The sequence below is a fragment of the Haliotis rufescens genome, unplaced genomic scaffold (genome assembly GCF_023055435.1).
Source record: "Haliotis rufescens isolate VD_foot unplaced genomic scaffold, xgHalRufe1.0.p SCAF_1, whole genome shotgun sequence".
NCBI lineage: Eukaryota > Metazoa > Mollusca > Gastropoda > Lepetellida > Haliotidae > Haliotis > Haliotis rufescens.
The window spans coordinates 500,938-528,671 of record NW_025963779.1 but is presented as its reverse complement, the minus strand read 5'-3'; the positions used below and the strand labels follow the sequence as shown (position 1 = coordinate 528,671).

At 43.3% G+C, this 27,734-nt stretch overlaps 1 protein-coding gene across 2 annotated transcripts in view; it reads right to left on the bottom strand.

Annotated features, from left to right (window-relative positions):
- LOC124126548 (cadherin-23-like) overlaps positions 1-27,734 on the bottom strand; it is a 128,206-nt gene that overhangs the window by 51,527 nt on the left and 48,945 nt on the right. For both annotated transcript variants that reach the window (XR_007219932.1, XM_048392242.1), the window contains exons 14-20: positions 24,959-25,132; positions 23,190-23,374; positions 17,779-17,958; positions 16,852-17,029; positions 15,198-15,400; positions 4,166-4,331; positions 3,839-4,000 (exon numbers count right to left, since the gene is read on the bottom strand). Coding sequence is in view for 1 of the 2 variants with exons in the window: in XM_048392242.1 (XP_048248199.1) it covers positions 3,839-4,000; positions 4,166-4,331; positions 15,198-15,400; positions 16,852-17,029; positions 17,779-17,958; positions 23,190-23,374; positions 24,959-25,132 (1,248 nt within the window). In the remaining variant the exon portion in view is untranslated. The remainder of the gene's footprint in view (positions 1-3,838; positions 4,001-4,165; positions 4,332-15,197; positions 15,401-16,851; positions 17,030-17,778; positions 17,959-23,189; positions 23,375-24,958; positions 25,133-27,734) is intronic.

The following is a 27,734-nucleotide window of genomic DNA, read 5'->3' as shown; positions in this document are numbered from 1 at the left end:
AGTGAAACATGAAAGCATTCAATCACAGTAGAATAAGAAAGCATTCAATCACAGTGGAACGAGAAAGCATTCAATCACAGTAGAATAAGAAAGCATTCAATCACAGTAGAACAAGAAAGTATTCAGTCACAGTGGAACAAGAAAGTATTCTGTCATAGTGGAACAAAAAAATTATTCTGAGAAGCGAGCAAGAAAGCATTCAGTCACAGTGGAAGAAGAAAGTATTTTGTCACAGTGGAACAAGAAAGCGTTCAGTCACAGTAGAACAAGAAAGCATTCAATCACAGTAGAACAAGAAAGTATTCAGTCACAGTGGAACAAGAAAGTACTCTGTCATAATGGAACAAAAAATTATTCTGAGAAGCGAGCAAGAAAGCATTCAGTCACAGTGGAAGAAGAAAGTATTTTGTCACAGTGGAACAAGAACGCATTCAGTCACAGTAGAACAAGAAAGCATTCTATCATAGTGGAACAAGAACGTATTCAGTCACAGTGGAACAAGAAAGCATTCTGTCATAGTGGAACAAGAAAGCATTCTGTAATAACGGAACAAAAAATTATTCTGGCAAAGTTGAACAAGAAAGCATTCAGTCACAATAGAACCAGAAAGCATTCAGTCACAGTGGAACAAGAAAGCATTTTGTCACAGTGGAACAAGAAAGCATTCAGTCACAGTGGAACAAGAAAGCATTCAGGCACAGTAGAATAAGAAAGCATTAAGTCACAGTGGAACAAGAAAGTATTCAGTCACAGTGGAATAAGAACGCATTCAGTCACAGTAGAACAAGAAAGCATTCTATCACAGTGGAACAAGAACGCATTCAGCCACAGTAGAGCAAGAAAGCATTCAGTCACAGTGGAACAAGAACGCATTCAGTCACAGTAGAACAAGAAAGTATTCAGTCACAGTGGAACAAGAAAGTATTCTGTCATAGTGGAATAAAAAAATATTCTGAGAAGCGAGCAAGAAAGCATTCAGTCACAGTGGAAGAAGAAAGTATTTTGTCACAGTGGAACAAGAACGCATTCAGTCACAGTAGAACAAGAAAGCATTCTATCACAGTGGAAGAAGAACGCATTCAGTCACAGTAGAGCAAGAAAGCATTCAGTCACTGTGGAACAAGAAAGTATTCTGTCATAGTTGAACAGGAAAGTATTCTGTTATAACGGAACAAAAAAAATTCTGGCACAATAGAATAAGAAAGCATTCAGTCACAGTGGAATAAGAAAGCATTCAGTCACAGTGGAACAAGAAAGTATGCTGTCACAGTGGAACAAGAAAGCGTTCAGTCACAGTAGAGCAAGAAAGCATTCAGTCACAGTAGAACAAGAAAGCATTCTATCACAGTGGAACAAGAACGCATTCAGTCACAGTAGAGCAAGAAAGCATTCAGTCACAGTAGAACAAGTACGCATTCAGTCAGAGTGGAACAAGAAAGTATTCTGTCATAGTTGAACAGGAAAGTATTCTGTTATAACGGAACAAAAAATATTCTGGCACAATAGAATAAGAAATCATTCAGTCACACTGGAACAAGAAAGCATTCAGTCACAGTGGAACAAGAAAGTATACTGTCAAAGTGGGACAAATAATTATTCTGGTACAAGAGAACAAAAAAGCATTCAGTCACAGTAGAACAAGAAAGCATTGTAGCACAGTGAAACAAGAAAGCATTAAGTCACAGTGGAACAAGAAAGCATTCAGTCACAATAGTACAAGAAAGCATTCAATCACAGTGAAACAAGAACTGATTCAGTCACAGTGGAACAAGAACTCATTCAGTCACAGTGGAACTAGAAAGCGTTCAGTCACAGTAGAACAAGAAAGCATTGTATCACAGTGGAACAAGAACGCATTCAGTCACAGTAGAGCAAGAAAGCATTCAGTCACAGTGGAACAAGAAAGTATTCTGTCATAGTTGAACAGGAAAGTATTCTGTTATAACGGAACAAAAAAATATTCTGGCACAATAGAATAAGAAATCATTCAGTCACAGTGGAAGAAGAAAGCATTCAGTCACAGTGGAACAAGAAAGTATACTGTCAAAGTGGGACAAATAATTATTCTGGTACAAGAGAACAAAAAAGCATTCAGTCACAGTAGAACAAGAAAGCATTGTAGCACAGTGAAACAAGAAAGCATTAAGTCACAGTGGAACAAGAAAGCATTCAGTCACAATAGTACAAGAAAGCATTCAATCACAGTGAAACAAGAACTGATTCAGTCACAGTGGAACAAGAACTCATTCAGTCACAGTGGAACTAGAAAGCGTTCAGTCACAGTAGAACAAGAAAGCATTGTATCACAGTGAAACAAGAAAGCATTCAATCACAGTAGAATAAGAAAGCATTCAATCACAGTGGAACGAGAAAGCATTCAATCACAGTAGAATAAGAAAGCATTCAATCACAGTAGAACAAGAAAGTATTCTGTCATAGTGGAACAAGAAATTATTCTGAGAAGCGAGCAAGAAAGCATTCAGTCACAGTGGAAGAAGAAAGTATTTTGTCACAGTGGAACAAGAAAGCGTTCAGTCACAGTAGAACAAGAAAGCATTCTATCATAGTGGAACAAGAACGCATTCAGTCACAGTAGAGCAAGAAAGCATTCAGTCACAGTAGAACAAGTACGCATTCAGTCACAGTGGAAGAAGAAAGCATTCAGTCACAGTGGAAGAAGAAAGTATTCTGTCATAGTTGAACAGGAAAGTATTCTGTTATAACGGAACAAAAAAATATTCTGGCACAAAAGAATAAGAAAGCATTCAGTCACAGTGGAACAAGAAAGCATTCAGTCACAGTGGAAGAAGAAAGTATGCTGTCAAAGTGGAACAAATAATTATTCTGATACAATAGAAGAAAAAAGCATTCAGTCACAGTAGAACAAGAAAGCATTGTATCACAGTGAAACAAGAAAGCATTAAGTCACAGTGGAACAAGAAAGCATTCAGTCACAATAGAACAAGAAAGCATTCAGTCACAGTGGAACAAGAAAGCATTCAGTCACAGTGGAACAAGAAAGCATTCAGTCACAATAGAACAAGAAAGCATTCAGTCACAGTGGAACAAGAAAGCATTCAGTCACAGTAGAAGAAGAAAGCATTCAGTCACAGTGGAACAAGAAAGCATTCAGTCACAGTGGAACAAGAACGCATTCAGTCACAGTGGAACAAGAAAGCATTCAGTCACAGTAGAACTAGAAAGTATTCAGTCACAATAGAACAAGAAAGCATTCAGTCATAGTGGAAGAAAAATTTATTCTGGCACAATAGAATAAGAAAGCATTCAGTCACAGTAGAACAAGAAAGCATTCAGTCACAGTGAAACAAGAAAGCATTTAGTCACAATAGAACAAGAAAGCATTCAGTCATAGTGGAACAAGAAAGCATTCAGTCATAGTGGAACAAGAAAGCATTCAGTCACAGTAGAACAAGAACGCATTCAGTCACAGTAGAACAAGAAAGCATTCAGTCACAGTGGAACAAGAAAGCATTCAGTCACAGTGGAACAAGAAAGTATTCAGTCACAATAGAACAAGAAAGCATTCAGTCATAGTGGAACAAAAATTTATTCTGGCACAATAGAATAAAAAGGCATTCAGTCACAGTGGAACAAGAAAGCGTTCAGTCACAATAGAACTAGAAAGCATTCAGTCACAGTGGAACAAGAAAGCATTCAGTCACAGTGGAACAAGAAAGCATTCAGTCACAGTAGAACTAGAAAGCATTCAGTCACAGTGGAACAAGAAATCATTCAGTTTCAGTAGAACAAAAAAACATTTTATCATGATCATAATATTTTGATCCAAACTGGGAAGGATTTGTCAATATTTACATACTTGCACTACAAGATGGATTAGGCGGTTTGTTCTTAGTGATTGTGATTGTGAAATTCCTCTCGTCCTTTCCTCCATTTCCATCGGTGCATGTCAGAACACACGTGTAGGAGGGGGTGTTCTTGAAGGACAGGGTGGGGGACCCGGAATAGTGGACCTTCTTGTCTGACAACATAGAGCAAGGTTTTTCACAGTCAGAGCATGGGTACAGGACAGTTATAAAAAAAATAATGCAGGTGTTCTAACTTCAAATAAAACAATGCTTAAAATACAGTCTGCAATTATTTGGTTATTTGGTTAATTTCCCGTGATAACAATGTGGCGACTCACTTTGTACAGCGAACTCGGTGGTGCCTGGTGAGCACGCCATGGCGATGGTGACGGTGTCGGCCGGCTCAGGGTCTGTTGCTGTGATGTCCGACCCTGGGATGTCCTTAGATGTGGCGTCCTCCGGTAGCTGGAGTCCCGTGGGAGCTGTACAGGTGGGCGCCTTGTTCTGACACAGATGTAAGTGATTACATATGGTGGAGCTGTTCAGGTGGGCGCCTTGTTCTGACACAGATGTAAGTGATTACATATGATGGAGCTGTACAGGTGGGCGCCTTGTTCTGACACAGATGTAAGTGATTACATATGATGGAGCTGTTCAGGTGGGCGCCTTGTTCTGACACAGATGTAAGTGATTACATATGGTGGAGCTGTTCAGGTGGGCGCCTTGTTCTGACACAGATGTAAGTGATTACATATGATGGAGCTGTACAGGTGGGCGCCTTGTTCTGACACAGATGTAAGTGATTACATATGATGGAGCTGTTCAGGTGGGCGCCTTGTTCTGACACAGATGTAAGTGATTACATATGGTGGAGCTGTACAGGTGGGCGCCTTGTTCTGACACAGATGTAAGTGATTACCTATGTGTGAGCTGTACAGGTGGGCGCCTTGTTCTGACACAGATGTAAGTAATTACCTATGGTGGAGCTGTACAGGTGGGCGCATTGTTCTGACACAGATGTAAGTGATTACATATGGTGGAGCTGTACAGGTGGGCGCCTTGTTCTGACACAGATGTAAGTGATTACATATGGTGGAGCTGTACAGGTGGGCGCCTTGTTCTGACACAGATGTAAGTGATTACCTATGTGTGAGCTGTACAGGTGGGCGCCTTATTCTGACACAGATGTAAGTGATTACATATGGTGGAGCTGTACAGGTGGGCGCCTTGTTCTGACACAGATGTAAGTGATTACATATGGTGGAGCTGTACAGTTGGGCGCCTTGTTCTGACACAGATGTAAGTGATTACATATGAGTGAGCTGTACAGGTGGGCGCCTTGTTCTGACACAGATGTAAATGATTACATATGGTGGAGCTGTACAGGTGGGCGCCTTGTTCTGACACAGATGTAAGTAATTACATATGAGTGAGCTGTACAGGTGGGCGCCTTGTTCTGACACAGATGTAAGTGATTACATATGGTGGAGCTGTACAGGTGGGCGCCTTGTTCTGACACAGATGTAAGTGATTACATACGGTGGAGCTGTACAGGTGGGCGCCATGTTCTGACACAGATGTAAGTGATTACATATGGTGGAGCTGTTCAGGTGGGCGCCCTGTTCTGACACAGATGTAAGTGATTACATATAGTGGAGCTGTACAGGTGGGCGCCTTGTTCTGACACAGATGCAAGTGATTGCATATGGTGGAGCTGTACAGGTGGGCGCCTTGTTCTGACACAGATGTAAGTGATTACATATGATGGAGCTGTACAGGTGGGCGCCTTGTTCTGACACAGATGTAAGTGATTACATATGGTGGAGCTGTACAGGTGGGCGCCTTGTTCTGACACAGATGTAAGTAATAACATATGAGTGAGCTGTACAGGTGGGCGCCTTGTTCTGGCACAGATGTAAGTGATTACATATGATGGAGCTGTACAGGTGGGCGCCTTGTTCTGACACAGATGAAAGTGATTACATATGGTGGAGCTGTACAGGTGGGCGCCTTGTTCTGACACAGATGCAAGTGATTACATATGATGGAGCTGTTCAGGTAGGCGCCTTGTTCTGACACAGATGTAAGTGATTACATATGGTGGAGCTGTACAGGTGGGCGCCTTGTTCTGACACAGATGTAAGTGATTACATATCATGGAGCTGTACAGGTGGGCGCCTTGTTCTGACACAGATGCAAGTGATTACATATGGTGGAGCTGTACAGGTGGGCGCCTTGTTCTGACACAGATGTAAGTGATTACATATGATGGAGCTGTACAAGTGGGCGCTTTGTTCTGACACAGATGTAAGTGATTACATATGGTGGAGCTGTACAGGTGTGCGCCTTGTTCTGACACAGATGTAAGTGATTACATATGATGGAGCTGTACAGGTGTGCGCCTTGTTCTGACACAGATGTAAGTGATTACATATGATGGAGCTGTACAGGTGGGCGCCTTGTTCTGACACAGATGCAAGTGATTACATATGATGGAGCTGTACAGGTGGGCGCCTTGTTCTGACAGATGTAAGTGATTACATATGATGGAGCTGTTCAGGTGGGCGCCTTGTTCTGACACAGATGTAAGTGATTACATATGGTGGAGCTGTTCAGGCTGGCGCCTTGTTCTGACACAGATGTAAGTGATTACATATGGTGGAGCTGTACAGGTGGGCGCCTTGTTCTGACACAGATGTAAGTGATTACATATGAGTGAGCTGTACAGGTGGGCGCCTTGTTCTGACACAGATGTAAGTGATTACATATGAGTGAGCTGTACAGGTTGGCGCCTTGTTCTGACACAGATGTAAGTGATTACATATGATGGAGCTGTTCAGGTGGGCGCCTTGTTCTGACACAGATGTAAGTGATTACATATGGTGCAGCTGTTCAGGTGGGCGCCTTGTTCTGACACAGATGTAAGTGATTACATATGATGGAGCTGTTCAGGTGGGCCCCTTGTTCTGACACAGATGTAAGTGATTACATATGGTGCAGCTGTTCAGGTGGGCGCCTTGTTCTGACACAGATGTAAGTGATTACATATGGTGGAGCTGTTCAGGTGGGCGCCTTGTTCTGACACAGATGTAAGTGATTACATACTGTGGAGCTGTTCAGGTGGGCGCCTTGTTCTGACACAGATGTAAGTGATTACATATGATGGAGCTGTTCAGGTGGGCCCCTTGTTCTGACACAGATGTAAGTGATTACATATGGTGCAGCTGTTCAGGTGGGCGCCTTGTTCTGACACAGATGTAAGTGATTACATATGATGGAGCTGTTCAGGTGGGCGCCTTGTTCTGACACAGATGTAAGTGATTACATATGGTGGAGCTGTTCAGGTGGGCGCCTTGTTCTGACACAGATGTAAGTGATTACATATGGTGCAGCTGTACAGGTGGGCGCCTTGTTCTGACACAGATGTAAGTGATTACATATGGTGCAGCTGTTCAGGTGGGCGCCTTGTTCTGACACATATGTAAGTGATTACATATGGTGCAGCTGTTCAGGTGGGCGCCTTGTTCTGACACAGATGTAAGTGATTACATATGATGGAGCTGTACAGGTGGGCGCCTTGTTCTGACACAGATGTAAGTGATTACATATGATGGAGCTGTTCAGGTGGGCGCCTTGTTCTGACACAGATGTAAGTGATTACATATGGTGGAGCTGTACAAGTGTGCGCCTTGTTCTGACACAGATGTAAGTGATTACATATGGTGGAGCTGTTCAGGTGGGCGCCTTGTTCTGACACAGATGTAGGTGATTACATATGGTGGAGCTGTACAAGTGTGCGCCTTGTTTTGACACAGATGTAAGTGATTACATATGGTGGAGCTGTACAAGTGTGCGCCTTGTTCTGACACAGATGTAAGTGATTACATATGGTGGAGCTGTACAAGTGTGCGCCTTGTTCTGACACAGATGTAAGTGATTACATATGGTGGAGCTGTTCAGGCTGGCGCCTTGTTCTGACACAGATGTAAGTGATTACATATGGTGGAGCTGTACAGGTGGGCGCCTTGTTCTGACACAGATGTAAGTGATTACATATGAGTGAGCTGTACAGGTGGGCGCCTTGTTCTGACACAGATGTAAGTGATTACATATGAGTGAGCTGTACAGGTTGGCGCCTTGTTCTGACACAGATGTAAGTGATTACATATGATGGAGCTGTTCAGGTGGGCGCCTTGTTCTGACACAGATGTAAGTGATTACATATGGTGCAGCTGTACAGGTGGGCGCCTTGTTCTGACACAGATGTAGGTGATTACATATGATGGAGCTGTTCAGGTGGGCGCCTTGATCTGACACAGATGTAAGTGATTACATATGATGGAGCTGTACAAGTGGGCGCTTTGTTCTGACACAGATGTAAGTGATTACATATGGTGGAGCTGTACAGGTGTGCGCCTTGTTCTGACACAGATGTAAGTGATTACATATGATGGAGCTGTACAGATGGGCGCCTTGTTCTGACACAGATGTAAGTGATTACATATGTGGGAGCTGTACAGGTGGGCGCCTTGTTCTGACACAGATGTAAGTGATTACATATGTGGGAGCTGTACAGGTGGGCGCCTTGTTCTGACACAGATGTAAGTGATTACATATGGTGGAGCTGTTCAGGTGGGCGCCTTGTTCTGACACAGATGTAAGTGATTACATATGGTGGAGCTGTACAGATGTGCGCCTTGTTCTGACACAGATGTAAGTGATTACATATGATGGAGCTGTACAGATGGGCGCCTTGTTCTGACACAGATGTAAGTGATTACATATGATGGAGCTGTACAAGTGGGCGCCTTGTTCTGACACAGATGTAAGTGATTACATATGGTGGAGCTGTTCAGGCTGGCGGCTTGTTCTGACACAGATGTAAGTGATTACATATGATGGAACTGTACAGATGGGCGCTTTGTTCTGACACAGATGTAAGTGATTACATATGATGGAGCTGTTCAGGTGGGCGCCTTGTTCTGACACAGATGTAAGTGATTACATATGTGTGAGCTGTACAGGTGGGCGCCTTGTTCTGACACAGATGTAAGTGATTACATATGATGGAGCTGTACAGATGGGCGCCTTGTTCTGACACAGATGTAAGTGATTACATATGATGGAGCTGTACAGGTGTGCGCCTTGTTCTGACACAGATGCAAGTGATTACATATGGTGGAGCTGTTCAGGTGGGCGCCTTGTTCTGACACAGATGTAAGTGATTACATATGATGGAGCTGTTCAGGTGGGTGCCTTGTTCTGACACAGATGTAAGTGATTACATATGATGGAGCTGTACAGGTGGGCGCCTTGTTCTGACACAGATGTAAGTGATTACATATGGTGGAGCTGTACAGGTGTGCGCCTTGTTCTGACACAGATGTAAGTGATTACATATGATGGAGCTGTAGAGGTGGGCGCCTTGTTCTGACACAGATGTAAGTGATTACATATGGTGGAGCTGTAGAGGTGGGCGCCTTGTTCTGACACAGATGTAAGTGATTACATATGGTGGAGCTGTACAGGTGTGCGCCTTGTTCTGACACAGATTTAAGTGATTACATATGGTGGAGCTGTACAGGTGGGCGCCTTGTTCTGACACAGATGCAAGTGATTACATATGATGGAGCTGTACAGGTGGGCGCCTTGTTCTGACACAGATGTAAGTGATTACATATGATGGAGCTGTACAGGTGGGCGCATTGTTCTGACACAGATGTAAGTGATTACATATGGTGGAGCTGTACAGGTGGGCGCCTTGTTCTGACACAGATGTAAGTGATTACATATGATGGAGCTGTACAGGTGGGCGCCTTGTTCTGACACAGATGTAAGTGATTACATATGATGGAGCTGTACAGGTGGGCGCCTTGTTCTGACACAGATGTAAGTGATTACATATGATGGAGCTGTACAGGTGGGCGCCTTGTTCTGACACAGATGTAAGTGATTACATATGATGGAGCTGTACAGGTGGGCGCCATGTTCTGACACAGATGTAAGTGATTACATATGGTGGAGCTGTACAGGTGTGCGCCTTGTTCTGACACAGATGTAAGTGATTACATATGATGGAGCTGTACAGGTGGGCGCCATGTTCTGACACAGATGTAAGTGATTATATATGATGGAGCTGTACAGGTGTGCGCCTTGTTCTGTCACAGATGTAAGTGATTACATATGGTGGAGCTGTACAAGTGTGCGCCTTGTTCTGACACAGATGTAAGTGATTACATATGATGGAGCTGTACAGGTGGGCGCCTTGTTCTGACACAGATGTAAGTGATTACATATGATGGAGCTGTACAGGTGGGCGCCTTGTTCTGACACAGATGTAAGTGATTACATATGATGGAGCTGTACAGGTGTGCGCCTTGTTCTGACACAGATGCAAGTGATTACATATGGTGGAGCTGTACAGGTGGGCGCCTTGTTCTGACACAGATGTAAGTGATTACATATGATGGAGCTGTACAGGTGTGCGCCTTGTTCTGACACAGATGTAAGCAATTACATATGATGGAGCTGTACAGGTGGGCGCCTTGTTCTGACACAGATGCAAGTGATTACATATGATGGAGCTGTACAGGTGGGCGCCTTGTTCTGACACAGATGTAAGTGATTACATATGATGGAGCTGTACAGGTGTGCGCCTTGTTCTGACACAGATGCAAGTGATTACATATGGTGGAGCTGTACAGGTGGGCGCCTTGTTCTGACACAGATGTAAGTGATTATATATGATGGAGCTGTACAGGTGTGCGCCTTGTTCTGACACAGATTTAAGTGATTACATATGATGGAGCTGTACAGGTGGGCGCCTTGTTCTGACACAGATGTAAGTGATTACATATGATGGAGCTGTACAGGTGGGCGCCTTGTTCTGACACAGATGTAAGCAATTACATATGATGGAGCTGTTCAGGTGGGCGCCTTGTTCTGACACAGATGTAAGTGATTACATATGATGGAGCTGTACAGGTGGGCGCCTTGTTCTGACACAGATGTAAGTGATTACATATGGTGGAGCTGTACAAGTGTGCGCCTTGTTCTGACACAGATGTAAGTGATTACATATGATGGAGCTGTACAGGTGGGCGCCTTGTTCTGACACAGATGCAAGTGATTACATATGATGGAGCTGTACAGGTGGGCGCCATGTTCTGACACAGATGTAAGTGATTACATATGATGGAGCTGTACAGGTGGGCGCCTTGTTCTGACACAGATGTAAGTGATTACATATGATGGAGCTGTACAGGTGGGCGCATTGTTCTGACACAGATGTAAGTGATTACATATGGTGGAGCTGTACAGGTGGGCGCCTTGTTCTGACACAGATGTAAGTGATTACATATGATGGAGCTGTACAGGTGGGCGCCTTGTTCTGACACAGATGTAAGTGATTACATATGATGGAGCTGTACAGGTGGGCGCCTTGTTCTGACACAGATGTAAGTGATTACATATGATGGAGCTGTACAGGTGGGCGCCTTGTTCTGACACAGATGTAAGTGATTACATATGATGGAGCTGTACAGGTGGGCGCCATGTTCTGACACAGATGTAAGTGATTACATATGGTGGAGCTGTACAGGTGTGCGCCTTGTTCTGACACAGATGTAAGTGATTACATATGATGGAGCTGTACAGGTGGGCGCCATGTTCTGACACAGATGTAAGTGATTATATATGATGGAGCTGTACAGGTGTGCGCCTTGTTCTGTCACAGATGTAAGTGATTACATATGGTGGAGCTGTACAAGTGTGCGCCTTGTTCTGACACAGATGTAAGTGATTACATATGATGGAGCTGTACAGGTGGGCGCCTTGTTCTGACACAGATGCAAGTGATTACATATGATGGAGCTGTACAGGTGGGCGCCTTGTTCTGACACAGATGTAAGTGATTACATATGATGGAGCTGTACAGGTGTGCGCGTTGTTCTGACACAGATGCAAGTGATTACATATGGTGGAGCTGTACAGGTGGGCGCCTTGTTCTGACACAGATGTAAGTGATTACATATGATGGAGCTGTACAGGTGTGCGCCTTGTTCTGACACAGATTTAAGTGATTACATATGTGGGAGCTGTTCAGGTGGGCGCCTTGTTCTGACACAGATGTAAGTGATTACATATGATGGAGCTGTACAGGTGGGCGCCTTGTTCTGACACAGATGTAAGCAATTACATATGATGGAGCTGTTCAGGTGGGCGCCTTGTTCTGACACAGATGTAAGTGATTACATATGATGGAGCTGTACAGGTGGGCGCCTTGTTCTGACACAGATGTAAGTGATTACATATGGTGGAGCTGTACAAGTGTGCGCCTTGTTCTGACACAGATGTAAGTGATTACATATGATGGAGCTGTACAGGTGGGCGCCTTGTTCTGACACAGATGCAAGTGATTACATATGATGGAGCTGTACAGGTGGGCGCCATGTTCTGACACAGATGTAAGTGATTACATATGATGGAGCTGTACAGGTGTGCGCCTTGTTCTGACACAGATGCAAGTGATTACATATGGTGGAGCTGTACAGGTGGGCGCCTTGTTCTGACACAGATGTAAGTGATTACATATGATGGAGCTGTACAGGTGTGCGCCTTGTTCTGACACAGATGTAAGTGATTACATATGATGGAGCTGTACAGGTGGGCGCCTTGTTCTGACACAGATGTAAGTGATTACATATGGTGGAGCTGTACAGGTGGGCGCCTTGTTCTGACACAGATGTAAGTGATTACATATGAGTGAGCTGTACAGGTGGGCGCCTTGTTCTGACACAGATGTGAGTGATTACATGTGATGGAGCTTTACAGGTGTGCGCCTTGTTCTGACACAGATGTAGGTGATTACATATGATGGAGCTGTACAGGTGTGCGCCTTGTTCTGACACAGATGTAAGTGATTACATATGATGGAGCTGTACAGGTGGGCGCCTTGTTCTGACACAGATGTAAGTGATTACATATGATGGAGATGTACAAGTGGGCGCTTTGTTCTGACACAGATGTAAGTGATTACATATGGTGGAGCTGTTCAGGTGGGCGCCTTGTTCTGACACAGATGTAAGTGATTACATATGATGGAGCTGTACAGGTGGGCGCCTTGTTCTGACACAGATGTGAGTGATTACATGTGATGGAGCTTTACAGGTGTGCGCCTTGTTCTGACACAGATGTAGGTGATTACATATGATGGAGCTGTACAGGTGGGCGCCTTGTTCTGACACAGATGTAAGTGATTACATATGATGGAGCTGTACAGGTGGGCGCCTTGTTCTGACACAGATGTAAGTGATTACATATGATGGAGCTGTACAAGTGGGCGCTTTGTTCTGACACAGATGTAAGTGATTACATATGGTGGAGCTGTACAGGTGGGCGCCTTGTTCTGACACAGATGCAAGTGATTACATATGTTGTAATGGGCCACATGAGGAAACGTACATGTAGTGAGTGAGTTGAGTTTAAGTATTCTAGTTATATCGCGGCGTGTTAGCTTAATGTGGGAGGAATGCTGGAAGTGATGCAGGTCTTAGACGTTTACCATTTCGGTGAAACCCACGAACACAGGTATGGTGCTTAACTCTGTACAGCGAATCGCGGCACCTTAGACGACTGGTCCACCCCTGCCCCCCTCCCCAACGCACATGGAAGTTTTTCGGATGGGCGCCTTGTTTTCACAGATACAGATCAACTTGAACCTATATATGCGGCTGCGGTCGTAGATAGGGCGAAGGTCGTGCCACCGACGGTTGCACAGAAGTGGTCAATGAGCGTTAGCATTAGGGTTGCAGTGTGTATGATGGGTGCTGGAAGTCTTAGTGTTGGGAGTTGGGAGTTAGGGCGAGGGTTTCAGTGCGTATGACGTGTGCAGAAAGTATTTGTGTTGGGAGTTAGCGTTGGAATGAAGCTTCGGGTTCAGTGTCTACAACAGGTGCAGGCAAGGGTTAAAGTTTGGGTTTTAGTGTGTACTACAGGTGCAGGCAAGGGTTACAGTTTGGGTTTTAGTGTGTGCAACAGGTGCAGGCAAGGGTTACAGTTTGGGTTTTAGTGTGTGCAACAGGTGCAGGCAAGGGTTACAGTTTGGGTTTTAGTGTGTGCAACAAGTGCAGGCAAGGGTTACAGTTTGGGTTTTAGTGTGTGCAACAAGTGCAGGCAAGGGTTACAGTTTGGGTTTTAGTGTGTGCAACAGGTGCAGGCAAGGGTTACAGTTTGGGTTTTAGTGTGTGCAACAGGTGCAGGCAAGGGTTACAGTTTGGGTTTTAGTGTGTGCAACAAGTGCAGGCAAGGGTTACAGTTTGGGTTTTAGTGTGTGCAACAAGTGCAGGCAAGGGTTACAGTTTGGGTTTTAGTGTGTGCAACAAGTGCAGGCAAGGGTTACAGTTTGGGTTTTAGTGTGTGCAACAGGTGCAGGCAAGGGTTACAGTTTGGGTTTTAGTGTGTGCAACAGGTGCAGGCAAGGGTTACAGTTTGGGTTTTAGTGTGTGCAACAGGTGCAGGCAAGAGTTACAGTTTGGGTTTTAGTGTGTGCAACAGGTGCAGGCAAGGGTTACAGTTTGGGTTTTAGTGTGTGCAACAGGTGCAGGCAAGGGTTACAGTTTGGGTTTTAGTGTGTGCAACAAGTGCAGGCAAGTGTTACAGTTTGGGTTTTAGTGTGTGCAACAAGTGCAGGCAAGGGTTACAGTTTGGGTTTTAGTGTGTGCAACAAGTGCAGGCAAGGGTTACAGTTTGGGCTTTAGTGTGTGCAACAGGTGCAGGCAAGGGTTACAGTTTGGGTTTTAGTGTGTGCAACAAGTGCAGGCAAGTGTTACAGTTTGGGTTTTAGTGTGTGCAACAAGTGCAGGCAAGTGTTACAGTTTGGGTTTTAGTGTGTGCAACAAGTGCAGGCAAGGGTTACAGTTTGGGTTTTAGTGTGTGCAACAAGTGCAGGCAAGGGTTACAGTTTGGGCTTTAGTGTGTGCAACAGGTGCAGGCAAGGGTTACAGTTTGGGTTTTAGTGTGTGCAACAGGTGCAGGCAAGGGTTACAGTTTGGGTTTTAGTGTGTGCAACAGGTGCAGGCAAGGGTTACAGTTTGGGTTTTAGTGTGTGCAACAGGTGCAGGCAAGGGTTACAGTTTGGGTTTTAGTGTGTGCAACAGGTGCAGGCAAGGGTTACAGTTTGGGTTTTAGTGTGTGCAACAAGTGCAGGCAAGGGTTACAGTTTGGGTTTTAGTGTGTGCAACAAGTGCAGGCAAGGGTTACAGTTTGGGTTTTAGTGTGTGCAACAAGTGCAGGCAAGGGTTACAGTTTGGGTTTTAGTGTGTATGAAGGTTGCCTGTAAGCCCAAGGGACACTGTACAGATGTTCACTTACCCATTCGAAGGCGACATTGACTGAGCCGGCGAGAGTCCCGGGGTCGGTTCCGGCATCTGTGGCGATGACCTCTACACTCATCAGCTGCCCGTAGTAGGATTGCTGCAGGGCCTCCTGCAGGAAGATGCCGTTCCCGACCATCTTGAACACTCCAGGATGGCTTGAGGCGCCAATAGAGTATGTCAACGTCTTGTCCTGGAGGTCTGTGGCAATGTTATTCATAATAAGCTCCGATGAATTATGTCAACCCTATATCAGTAAAACCGAAACAGGTGGTGGAGTATGAAATCTTTATCGGTAAGCTACCGTTTAAGTCTGGATGGCTGTGCCAACTTGTGATTAATCTTTTTGACTTTTAGGCAGAATTCACATTTCATCTGGGGTGAAGACATCACGCTAGATTTCCAATCATGAACCGTTCCTTGTCGCCATGCCTTATTCGGAGAGAAATGTTTCAACTGTAATACATATAGAGAATACTACACTGATTCTCGTTAGATACCATAGAAAGCTCACGAGTTTCGAAAATGGTATCTAATGAGAATGAATGTGGTATAATTTCATTTATTACCAATGTCAAAATATGTATTTAAGTGTACATACAGAAAATCTTTCTTTCGTTGACAGATGAAACTGAAACCGGATGCAAATCTGGTTGCGCATGAATATTGATATATGCCCAAATATGGGCATTGTTGACATTTCTATGCATACGCATTAACAACATGTTCCTGCTGTTGTGCATGCACACATGGCAGCATCCACGCTCAAGATCTTTTTAAAGAATATATTCAACTTATGGTAATTCAAGCGCATTGTTGTTAGTACGCACGACACCTATAAGAAAATGTAAAAAGTTAATTGTTCTGGGCCACAAAATCAGAGGTCAGGCACACTTCCACGGAGTTTTTAAATGATTTGTATCGGAACTGTTCACTTTGAGTGATCTGGTCGTGCAGTCGTGAATGTTTATTCATAAACATACATCTCCCGAAACAGTGCCGAAAAAAACGCTTCAAAGGGGACATTGATGGCAAAACCGGAGCATCCAACGTAAGTCCAGATATATCCAGATAGTTAAAACTAACTACATTTCACCACACTTATTCTATTATGTTAAATCACATTGAAAGTAGAGAAAGTGGTTGGGTGCGTCACGCTCATAGGGACCCTCAATCTATCGATTGGTAGTAGTACATTGCAAATGGATATAGCTCGATTATATAATGTCTGTAGTAGCTCTTTTTGGTTTAGTAAAGTGTGTGTAAATGTCTCTTGCTTTCACGAGATTGTTTCAGTTCTGCATTGTTGCAAACAGAATGACGTCTCGAGCTTTTTTATGAATGAAAAAAGTAGTGCCGGTATGACAGAGGTCACGGTTATCCTTGTACGACACACGTGTGACGTATTGATTTAGTATCTTACCACCTGTAAAACTATATATTGCCTATTTTCATTTGGATGCTTCTAGACTTACGTATATGCTCTGCGTTGATACTTTCATACATATGTGTCATACCTCTGTCTAGTAAGGGTCACATGATGAGTGGCCTTGGCAGCTTCTTGTGTAGTATGAACAGAGTCTCAGAGCTTGCAACTCATGTCTTCCTAGAGAACGTAAGTGTACGGATCTATAACTAGGCGCATGACATACCGTCATCATCGTCTTTAGCAGTGCCAGAGCATATTTCAGTCGAAATTGGTAACGCCAGTCCGATAACGCAGTTGCTAAAAGGGTTGGCGTCAAAGTAGGGGGTGTTGTCGTTGATTTGTTGAAGAATGATGCTCACGTTGGTTGTCGCAAGACCCCCATTCTTATCATCAGCCTCAACCTGTACAAAGCATATAATAACCTGGGTGATGGAAGGTGATGACATCGTCAGTGAACAAGTGATGACTTTCAGAAAGTGAACAGGCATCTTCCCGGGTCAAGGGAGTTAACTAACAACAAAAGTCAAGTTTCCAACCTTGCCGAACTAGGCTGGCAATATGGAGTTATATTTTGGCTGGATTGACGAGTCTATGCATAGTCCAATCAAAATCGCGTAGCTAAATCGACATCCGGTTAGTAAACTTTAGTGCAGATTTTGGTCGTTTGCAGAATTTGCTTTACTGCTAACTCGGCGTCAACAGATCTTTTCCAAATCTTTCATGTTTTTAATCAAGGTGCTCTCTTGATTTGATGCACTTCGCGAAGTAAGACCTGCTTTCTTACAATATACGGTTTAATTGTCGGTCAGATCGTCTTGACTGGGCGCCGCCATTTTGTTTGAAGCAAATGTAAGTGATATGAGAGGTGGAATCTGATTGTCAATAGGAGGTACATAGAAGGGACATAACTCGTATTAGCCACTGGTGGCGCTACGATCGAGCCCAGCGTATTTGGGCAAGAGTGATAACAGGACTTTTACAGTCAGTTAACTTCCTTGCCCCGTGGAGATGGTAAGCAAGTGATGAGTGGCAGGTGATGTATATAAAGTACGAGTAACTGAATAAATTGTGATGACAAACAGGCGTTTATTTGTGCAGGTGATGAGTGGCAGAATGACGACTTCCTTTCATACCACGTGAGGCAGCTCACCACTATATCGTAAGTTGTTTGGGAACCGGCCGCGTCCAGGTCAATCGGCACCAGGTTCTTGAGTGTAGTTCCATCGATGGTGAAGGTGCTGCTGTAAGGAGCAAGGACGCGGAAGGAGTGCGTGTCCCCCGTGTCTGTGTCTGTCACCTTTAAACCTAAGTCGACGCTGGATGCCAGGGCCTGAAACACACACAGGCCCGAAGTAAACACGTACCTAGACGTCATATGGGCCCGAAATACACACAAACCCAAAATACACACAAACCCGAAATACACATGTACCTTGGCGTCATATGGGCCCGAAATACACACAAACCCGAAATACACATGTACCTTGGCGTCATATGGGCCCGAAATACACACAAACCCGAAATACACATGTACCTTGGCGTCATATGGGCCCGAAATACACACAAACCCGAAATACACATGTACCTAAACGACATATGGGCCCGAAATACACACAAACCCGAAATACACATGTACCTAAACGACATATGGGCCCGAAATACACACAAACCCGAAATACACATGTACCTAACCGACATATGGGCCCGAAATACACATGTACCTAAACGACATATGGGCCCGATATACACATGTACCTAAACGTCATATGGGCCCGAAATACACATGTACCTAAACGACATATGGGCCCGATATACACATGTACCTAAACGACATATGGGCCCGATATACACATGTACCTAAACGACATATGGGCCCGATATACACATGTACCTAAACGTCATATGGGCCCGAAATACACATGTACCTAAACGACATATGGGCCCGAAATACACATGTACCTAAACGACATATGGGCCCGAAATACACATGTACCTAAACGTCATATGGGCCCGAAATACACACAGGCCCGAAATACACATGTACCTAACCGACATATGGGCCCGAAATACACACAAACCCGAAATACACATGTACCTAAACGACATATGGGCCCGAAATACACACAGGCCCGAACTACACATGTACCTAACCGACATATGGGCCCGAAATACACATGTACCTAAACGACATATGGGCCCGATATACACATGTACCTAAACGACATATGGGCCCGATATACACATGTACCTAAACGTCATATGGGCCCGAAATACACATGTACCTAAACGACATATGGGCCCGAAATACACATGTACCTAAACGACATATGGGCCCGAAATACACATGTACCTAAACGACATATCGGCCCGAAATACACATGTACCTAAACGACATATGGGCCCGATATACACATGTACCTAAACGACATATGGGCCCGATATACACATGTACCTAAACGTCATATGGGCCCGAAATACACATGTACCTAAACGACATATGGGCCCGAAATACACATGTACCTAAACGACATATGGGCCCGAAATACACATGTACCTAAACGACATATCGGCCCGAAATACACATGTACCTAAACGACATATGGGCCCGAAATACACATGTTCCTAAACGTGATATGGGCCCGAAATACACATGTTCCTAAACGACATATGGGCCCGAAATACACATGTACCTAAACGACATATGGGCCCGAAATACACATGTTCCTAAACGTGATATGGGCCCGAAATACACATGTACCTAAACGTCATATGGGCCCGAAATACACACAGGCCCGAAATACACATGTACCTAACCGACATATGGGCCCGAAATACACACAAACCCGAAATACACATGTACCTAAACGACATATGGGCCCGAAATACACACAGGCCCGAACTACACATGTACCTAACCGACATATGGGCCCGAAATACACATGTACCTAAACGACATATGGGCCCGATATACACATGTACCTAAACGACATATGGGCCCGATATACACATGTACCTAAACGTCATATGGGCCCGAAATACACATGTACCTAAACGACATATGGGCCCGAAATACACATGTACCTAAACGACATATGGGCCCGAAATACACATGTACCTAAACGACATATCGGCCCGAAATACACATGTACCTAAACGACATATCGGCCCGAAATACACACAGGCCCGAACTACACATGTACCTAACCGACATATGGGCCCGAAATACACATGTACCTAAACGACATATGGGCCCGAAATACACATGTACCTAAACGACATATGGGCCCGAAATACACATGTTCCTAAACGTGATATGGGCCCGAAATACACATGTACCTAAACGACATATGGGCCCGAAATACACACAGGCCCGAAATACACATGTACCTAAACGTCATATGACCCTGAACACAAATATCTGAAACACAGATTGACCCAAAACTGTCTCAACTACAGATTTATATAGCGCTGGTATTCAGTTCGAAGAACTGCTCAAAAGCGTTTCATTTGAGTCTACACAAAAAAGAGACATTACACAGCTAGGAAAACACAAAGCCTCAATACTCCAAGAAAGATTTGGTGGAAAGATAGGTTTTGAGTCTTGATCGGAACAAAGTAGGACTGTCAATGTTCCTGATATCAAATGGCAGCCTATTCCATAGCTCAGGGGCAACTTTGGCGAAACTCCGACCTCCAAAAGTCGCTGTTCTAACACTAGTATCGTAGGCAGTTTGGCAGAGTATAGGTTTTATCAGGGAATATATATATATGTCTTATATATTCCCTGAGTTAAATAAGTTAAATATATATATAGATAAATATTCACATCGTTGCCCAAATCAAATTATAACAGCAGCTGGACTATTATTACTATGGCAAACAGCACGGAGTCATGTGCAGGTCAGTGGCTCCTAATTAGTGCCAGAGAATGGCCGGTTGGCCACTGAAGCTTAACATTGTGGATGAGGTGCGGAATACTGCAGGCTGTCCATGTATGTAACGTAACACGATACATGGCAGTCTGACAGTGAGGGTTAAAGGTAGTACGCTTTCTGTTAGTCGAGACTTGACCCTCGGACAGCGGCTAGGCAAGTTGGCTCTCTGACGCCTCTGATATGCTGCCTGGCCATGTCTGTCCCATCACCACAAACGTGATTATGCACAAGCCGTAACTGTTATATCACAAATAAAGTGTTGTGGACCCACTGATGGACTCCTGTGTTTGAAGGACAGATATCCCAAACATAACAGCCCGGGATACTAGGCACAGAGAGTAGGTACTGGCAGCTTGATCTGAGAGATCTCCAGGCACGTACTCTTCAAGAAGCTCGCTGACATAAGTTGGTTTTTGATTGTGTCTCGCATTGAACACAATCAGCATCACTTTATACTGGATTCTCTCATTGATTTTGAGCCAGTGGAGGTTCCGTAGAATCGGTGTGATATGGTCAATTTTTTTGGATTTAGTAACTAGCCTTCATTTTCGATATCCCCTATCTTCTAAAAGTATAGTTAAATCCTAGAACAGCTGCGTTTCATGTGATTCGCTGTGTGAAAGACGCCAAGGCAGTATGTAACTATACGGAGTCAGGGTGTAGTGTACTATACAGTGTCAGGACGAGGTGTAACTATACAGTGTTAGGGCGTAGTGTAACTATACAGTGTGAGGTCATGGTGGAACTATACAGTGTTAGGGAGAAGTGTAACTTTATAGTGTCAGGGCGTAGTGTAACTATATACAGTGTCAGGGCGCAGTGTAACTATACAATGTCAGAGCGTAGTGTAACTATACAATGTCAGGGCGTAGTGTAACTATACAATGTCAGGGCATAGGGTAACTTTACAGTATTAGGGAGAAGTGTAACTATACATTGTCAGGGCGCAGTGTAACTGTGCAGTGTGAGGGAGCAGTGTAAATATACAGTTTCAGGGCGTAGTGTAACTGTGCATTGGAAGGGCGTAGTGTAACTTTACAGTGTCAGGACGTAGTGTAACTTTACAGTGTCAGGATGTAGTGTAACTATACAGTGTTAGGATGTAGTGTAACTATACAGTGTCAGGATGTAGTGTAACTTTACAGTGTCAGGACGTAGTGTAACTTTACAGTGTTAGGATGTAGTGTAACTTTACAGTGTCAGGACGTAGTGTAACTATACAGTGTCAGGATGTAGTGTAACTTTACAGTGTCAAGGCGTAGTGTAACTTTACAGTGTCAGGATGTAGTGTAACTATACAGTGTTAGGGTGTAGTGTAACTATACAGTGTCAGGACGTAGTGTAACTTTACAGTGTTAGGGAGTAGTGTAACTATACAGTGTTAGGATGTAGTGTAACTATACAGTGTTAGGATGTAGTGTAACTATGCAGTGTCAGGACGTAGTGTAACTTTACAGTGTCAGGACGTAGTGTAACTATACAGTATCAGGACGTAGTGTAACTTTACAGTGTCAGGATGTAGTGTAACTTTACAGTGTCAGGACGTAGTGTAACTATACAGTGTCAGGACGTAGTGTACCTTTACAGTGTCAGGACGTAGTGTAACTATACAGTGTCAGGACGTAGTGTAACTTTACAGTGTCAGGACGTAGTGTTACTTTACAGTGTCAGGATGTAGTGTAACTATACAGTGTCAGGACGTAGTGTAACTTTACAGTGTTAGGATGTACTGTAACTATACAGTGTCAGGACGTAGTGTAACTATACAATGTCAGAGCGTAGTGTAACTATACAATGTCAGAGCGTAGTGTAACTATACAATGTCAGGGCATAGGGTAACTTTACAGTATTAGGGAGAAGTGTAACTATACATTGTCAGGGCGCAGTGTAACTGTGCAGTGTGAGGGAGCAGTGTAAATATACAGTTTCAGGGCGTAGTGTAACTGTGCATTGGAAGGGCGTAGTGTAACTTTACAGTGTCAGGACGTAGTGTAACTTTACAGTGTCAGGATGTAGTGTAACTATACAGTGTTAGGATGTAGTGTAACTATACAGTGTCAGGATGTAGTGTAACTTTACAGTGTCAGGACGTAGTGTAACTTTACAGTGTTAGGATGTAGTGTAACTTTACAGTGTCAGGACGTAGTGTAACTATACAGTGTCAGGATGTAGTGTAACTTTACAGTGTCAAGGCGTAGTGTAACTTTACAGTGTCAGGATGTAGTGTAACTATACAGTGTTAGGATGTAGTGTAACTATACAGTGTCAGGACGTAGTGTAACTTTACAGTGTTAGGGAGTAGTGTAACTATACAGTGTTAGGATGTAGTGTAACTATACAGTGTTAGGATGTAGTGTAACTATACAGTGTCAGGACGTAGTGTAACTTTACAGTGTCAGGACGTAGTGTAACTATACAGTATCAGGACGTAGTGTAACTTTACAGTGTCAGGATGTAGTGTAACTTTACAGTGTCAGGACGTAGTGTAACTATACAGTGTCAGGACGTAGTGTAACTATACAGTGTCAGGACGTATTGTAACTATACAGTGTCAGGACGTAGTGTAACTTTACAGTGTCAGGACGTATTGTAAGTTGAACTTTGATAAAAGAAAGTATTGACTTACCTCCCCTTCTTTGAGAGACACAATGTACTTATTCTTATCAAAAACCGGGGGATCGTTGTCGTCTGTGACCTCGATTGTTACCGTCCCCGTTGCTTTGAGGACGCTGTCGTCAGCGACGATGGTGATGATGTATGTTTTTGGCAGTGTCTCAAAATCCAGGTCCTTCAATAATGTTACGGATCCAGCTGGGGATAAAGTACAATTAATCCTGTGAATGTCTTTACTGTGTAAAGTACAAATAATCCTGTGAATGTCTTTACTGTGTGAAGTACAAATAATCCTGTGAACGTCTTTACTGTGTAAAGTACAAATAATCCTGTGAATGTTTTTACTGTGTAAAGTACAAATAATCCCATGAATGTCTTTACTGTGTGAAGTACAAATAATCCTGTGAACGTCTTTACTGTGTAAAGTACAAATAATCCTGTGAATGTCTTTACTGTGTAAAGTACAAATAATCCTGTGAATGTCTTAACTGTGTAAAGTACAAATAATCCCCTGAATGTCTTTACTGTGTAAAGTACAAATAATCCTGTGATTGTCTTTACAGTGTAAAGTACAAATAATACCGTGAATGTCTTTACTGTGTAAAGTACAAATAATCCTGTGAATGGCTTTACTGTGTAAAGTACAAATAATCCTGTGAATGTCCTTACTGTGTAAAGTACAAATAATCCTGTGAATGTCTTTACTGTGTAAAGTACAAATAATCCTGTGAATGTCTTTACTGTGTAAAGTACAAATAATCCCCTGAACGTCTTTACTGTGTAAAGCACAAATAATCCTGTGATTGTCTTTACAGTGTAAAGTACAAATAATCCTGTGAACGTCTTTACTGTGTAAAGTACAAATAATCCTGTGAACGTCTTTACTGTGTAAAGTACAAATAATCCTGTGAATGTCTTTACTGTGTGAAGTACAAATAATCCTGTGAATGTCTTTACTGTGTAAAGTACAAATAATCCTGTGAACGTCTTTACTGTGTAAAGTACAAAAAATCCCGTGAATGTATTGATTTTATTAAAAGTGGAAATAATCCCGTGAATGTCTTGATAGTGTAAAGTACAAATAATCCCCTGAATTTCTTGATAGTGTAACAAACAGACAATCCTGTGAATGTCTTGATAATGTAAAGTACAAATAACCCCGTAAATGTCCGTACAATATAAGGTAGCAATAATCTTGTGAATTTCTTGATAGTGTAAAGTGCAAATAATCCCGTAAATGTTTTCACAATGTAAGGTAGAAATAATCCCGTGAATGTCTTTATACATGTAGTGTAAAGTACAAATAATCCCGTGAATGTCTTTATAGTGTAAAGTACAAATAATTCTGTGAATGTCTTTACAGTGTAAGGTAGAAACAATCCCGTGAATGTCTTTACTTCATAAAGTAGAAATAACCCCGTGAATGTCTTGATGGTGTTAAGAAGAATGATCCGGTGAATGTCTTGAAAGTGTTAAGTACAAATAATCTTGTGAATGTCTAATCATGTAATGTCGAAACAATCCCGTGAATGTCTTGATAATTTAAAGTACAAATAATCCCGTGAATGTCTTTACAGTGTAAAGGACAAATAATCTTGTGAATGTCTTTATAGCATACACAACATACCATCATGTAAAGATATGTATAGTGTAGGGAATAAAGTTCTTAAAGTGTTTACACCTCGCTTAGAATAAACGAAAATCTCTTTGAAATAATCATGTAGATATTTCACTGCTAAAAATCCAGTGTAGATGATCGAACGTTCATAAACATGTACTCACAAGTAGAGTTGACTGTGAAATATGAAGCGTATGCGACAGGGTTTACTTCGTAGGAAATTTCGACCTTGTCGTCGTCGGTGATGTCGAACTTAAAGAGTTCGAGGCCTGGCTTGGTCAGCTCGCTGTGCCTCACCACCTGCTTGTCGTTGTCTATTGTCGGGGCTTGGTTCAGGTCTGTGGATACATCAAGAAGCGCGGAGATGTAAAGCCAAGGATTTGTTCAAGAAAAACATATCTTTCTTTCACCTAACATTGCTACCATGCATCCATGATTAGACATCAGGGCGTAACCGGCTCAACAGAAACAATGTGAGTGAGTGAGTGAGTGAGTGAGTGAGTGAGTTGGGTTTACCGCCGTTTTTAACAGTATTCCAGCTATATCACGGCGTGTCAGCTTAATGTGGGAGGAAAGACGAAGTGATGCTGGTCTCAGACGTTTACCAGTGATCCCATTGTCCACATTCACTCACATACCGAAATAGTTGTAGAGCTACATTCTCCTCATTCACACACACATATGCACACACCGATAAAGTTGTAAAGCTACATTCTCCTCATTCACACACACATATACACACACCAATATAGTTGTAGAGCTACATTCTCCTCATTCAAACACATATACACACACCGATATAGTTGTAGAGCTACATTCTCCTCATTCACACACACATATACACACACCGATATAGTTGTAGAGCTACATTCTCCTCATTCACACACACATATACACACACCGATATAGTTGTAGAGCTACATTCTCCTCATTCACACACAAACACTCAAACACACACACCGATGTAGTTGTACATCTACATGCTCCTCAGTCACTCTCACACCGATATATACTGAACCAAATAAAAAACTTCGCAATCCTAACATTTTAACATTTTGACCAGTTATCATTGTGGGCCCTTATTGTGTATTTAAACAGTAATGGCCACGTATTGTCTTCAGATAACACCCGTTTTTGTGCAGGTGAATCGATCAAAATCATGTGCACAGCACTATTGTGGCAAACGTGTTTTTTCACGTGCAACTGGTCACTTGGCCATAATACCGCACGTGTTTTCAGCCATACTTTTTAGCAGTCAGTAACAAAAAAAGAAAAAAACAAGAAAACAAAAGTCTTTACAGCCATTTATCATGCCACGCCTTTCAAATGCGCAACATGAACGTGCCATCGGCATGTTGCGGACGGGAACGTCCGTAGCTGAAGTCGCAAGGACGATGGGTTGTAGTCGACGGACTATTTATGATTTACAGACGCGTCTACAGCAAAGGGGTACCACCGCTGATCGCCCTGGGCCAGGTCGACCACGTCAGATTTTCTTACGTCACCTCCGTAACCGATTTTTGACGACTACATCAACCAGAAATGAACTGTTTAGGTGTAGACTGAGTGCGCAAACTGTTCGAAACCGTCTGAGAACTGTTCACCTTCAAGCAAGACGGACATATTGCGGGCCGATTCTGACTCAATTACACAGACGGCAACGTCAATTGTGGGCACAGCAACACTTACGATGGACTCAGAGGAATTGGAATCAAGTTGTCTTCAGTGATGAATCCCGATTTAATCTTCGATTTGCTGATGGTAGGGCAAGGGTGTGGAGGCGCCGTCATGAACGTTTCGCCCAGTGTTGTGTACAGGAAGTTGACAGATTTCGAGGTGGAAGTGTCATGGTGTGGGGTGCTTTCTGTGGCAATGCACGTTCCAGGCTTCTTGTCATCCGTGGCAACCTCAACGCTGCTGCTTACAGCGACCAGGTACTGGCACCAGAACTTCTGCCTTTTATGGCAGCACATGGACCCGGTTTGATCTTCCAACACGACAATGCCAGACCCCACACAGCAATTCTGACAAGGAATTTCCTTCAGAATGCGGGAGTCAACGTCATGGACTGGCCGTCAAGGTCTCCCGACCTCAATCCCATCGAACAAGTCTTGGATGCTCTTGGCAGAAGTCTGCGCACTCTCCAGAACCAACCACAGAATTTACAAGATCTTGGCACCATTTTGCAGCAACAATGGCATCGTCTTCCCAATCATGTGTTCACAAGCATTACAAGGTCCATGCGGAGGTGTTGTGTGGCAGTTTTCAACGCACATGGTGGCCATACACGCTACTTTACTTGTGTGCCATCAGATTCGCGTGCTTGGGACTTGGGATCTAAACTGTTGATGTTATTACCGAATACCGTAGGTGCTTGGAACAAAGTATTGTTACCACCGTTAATTAAAATCCTTCTTTGGACATTAATGATTAAAATTCCATTTGTCCGTTGTATATCATCTTTGGGATTACTTTAAAAAATGTGACATTTTTAATTTGACTCAGTATAGTTGTGGAGCTACATTCTCCTCATTCACTCTCACGCCGATATAGTTGTAGAGTAACATTCTCCTCATTCACTCTCACACCGATATAGTTGTAGAGTTACATTCTCCTCATTCACTCTCACACCGAAATAGTTGTAGAGTTACATTCTCCTCATTCACTCTCACACCGATATAGTTGTAGAGTTACATTCTCCTCATTCACTCTCACACCGAAATAGTTGTAGAGTTACATTCTCCTCATTCACTCTCACACCGATATAGTTGTAGAGTTACATTCTCCTCATTCACTCTCACACCGAAATAGTTGTAGAGTAACATTCTCCTCATTCACTCTCACACCGATATAGTTGTACAGCTATATTCTCCTCATTCACTCTCACACCGATATAGTTGTAGAGTTACATTCTCCTCATTCACTCTCACACCGCTATAG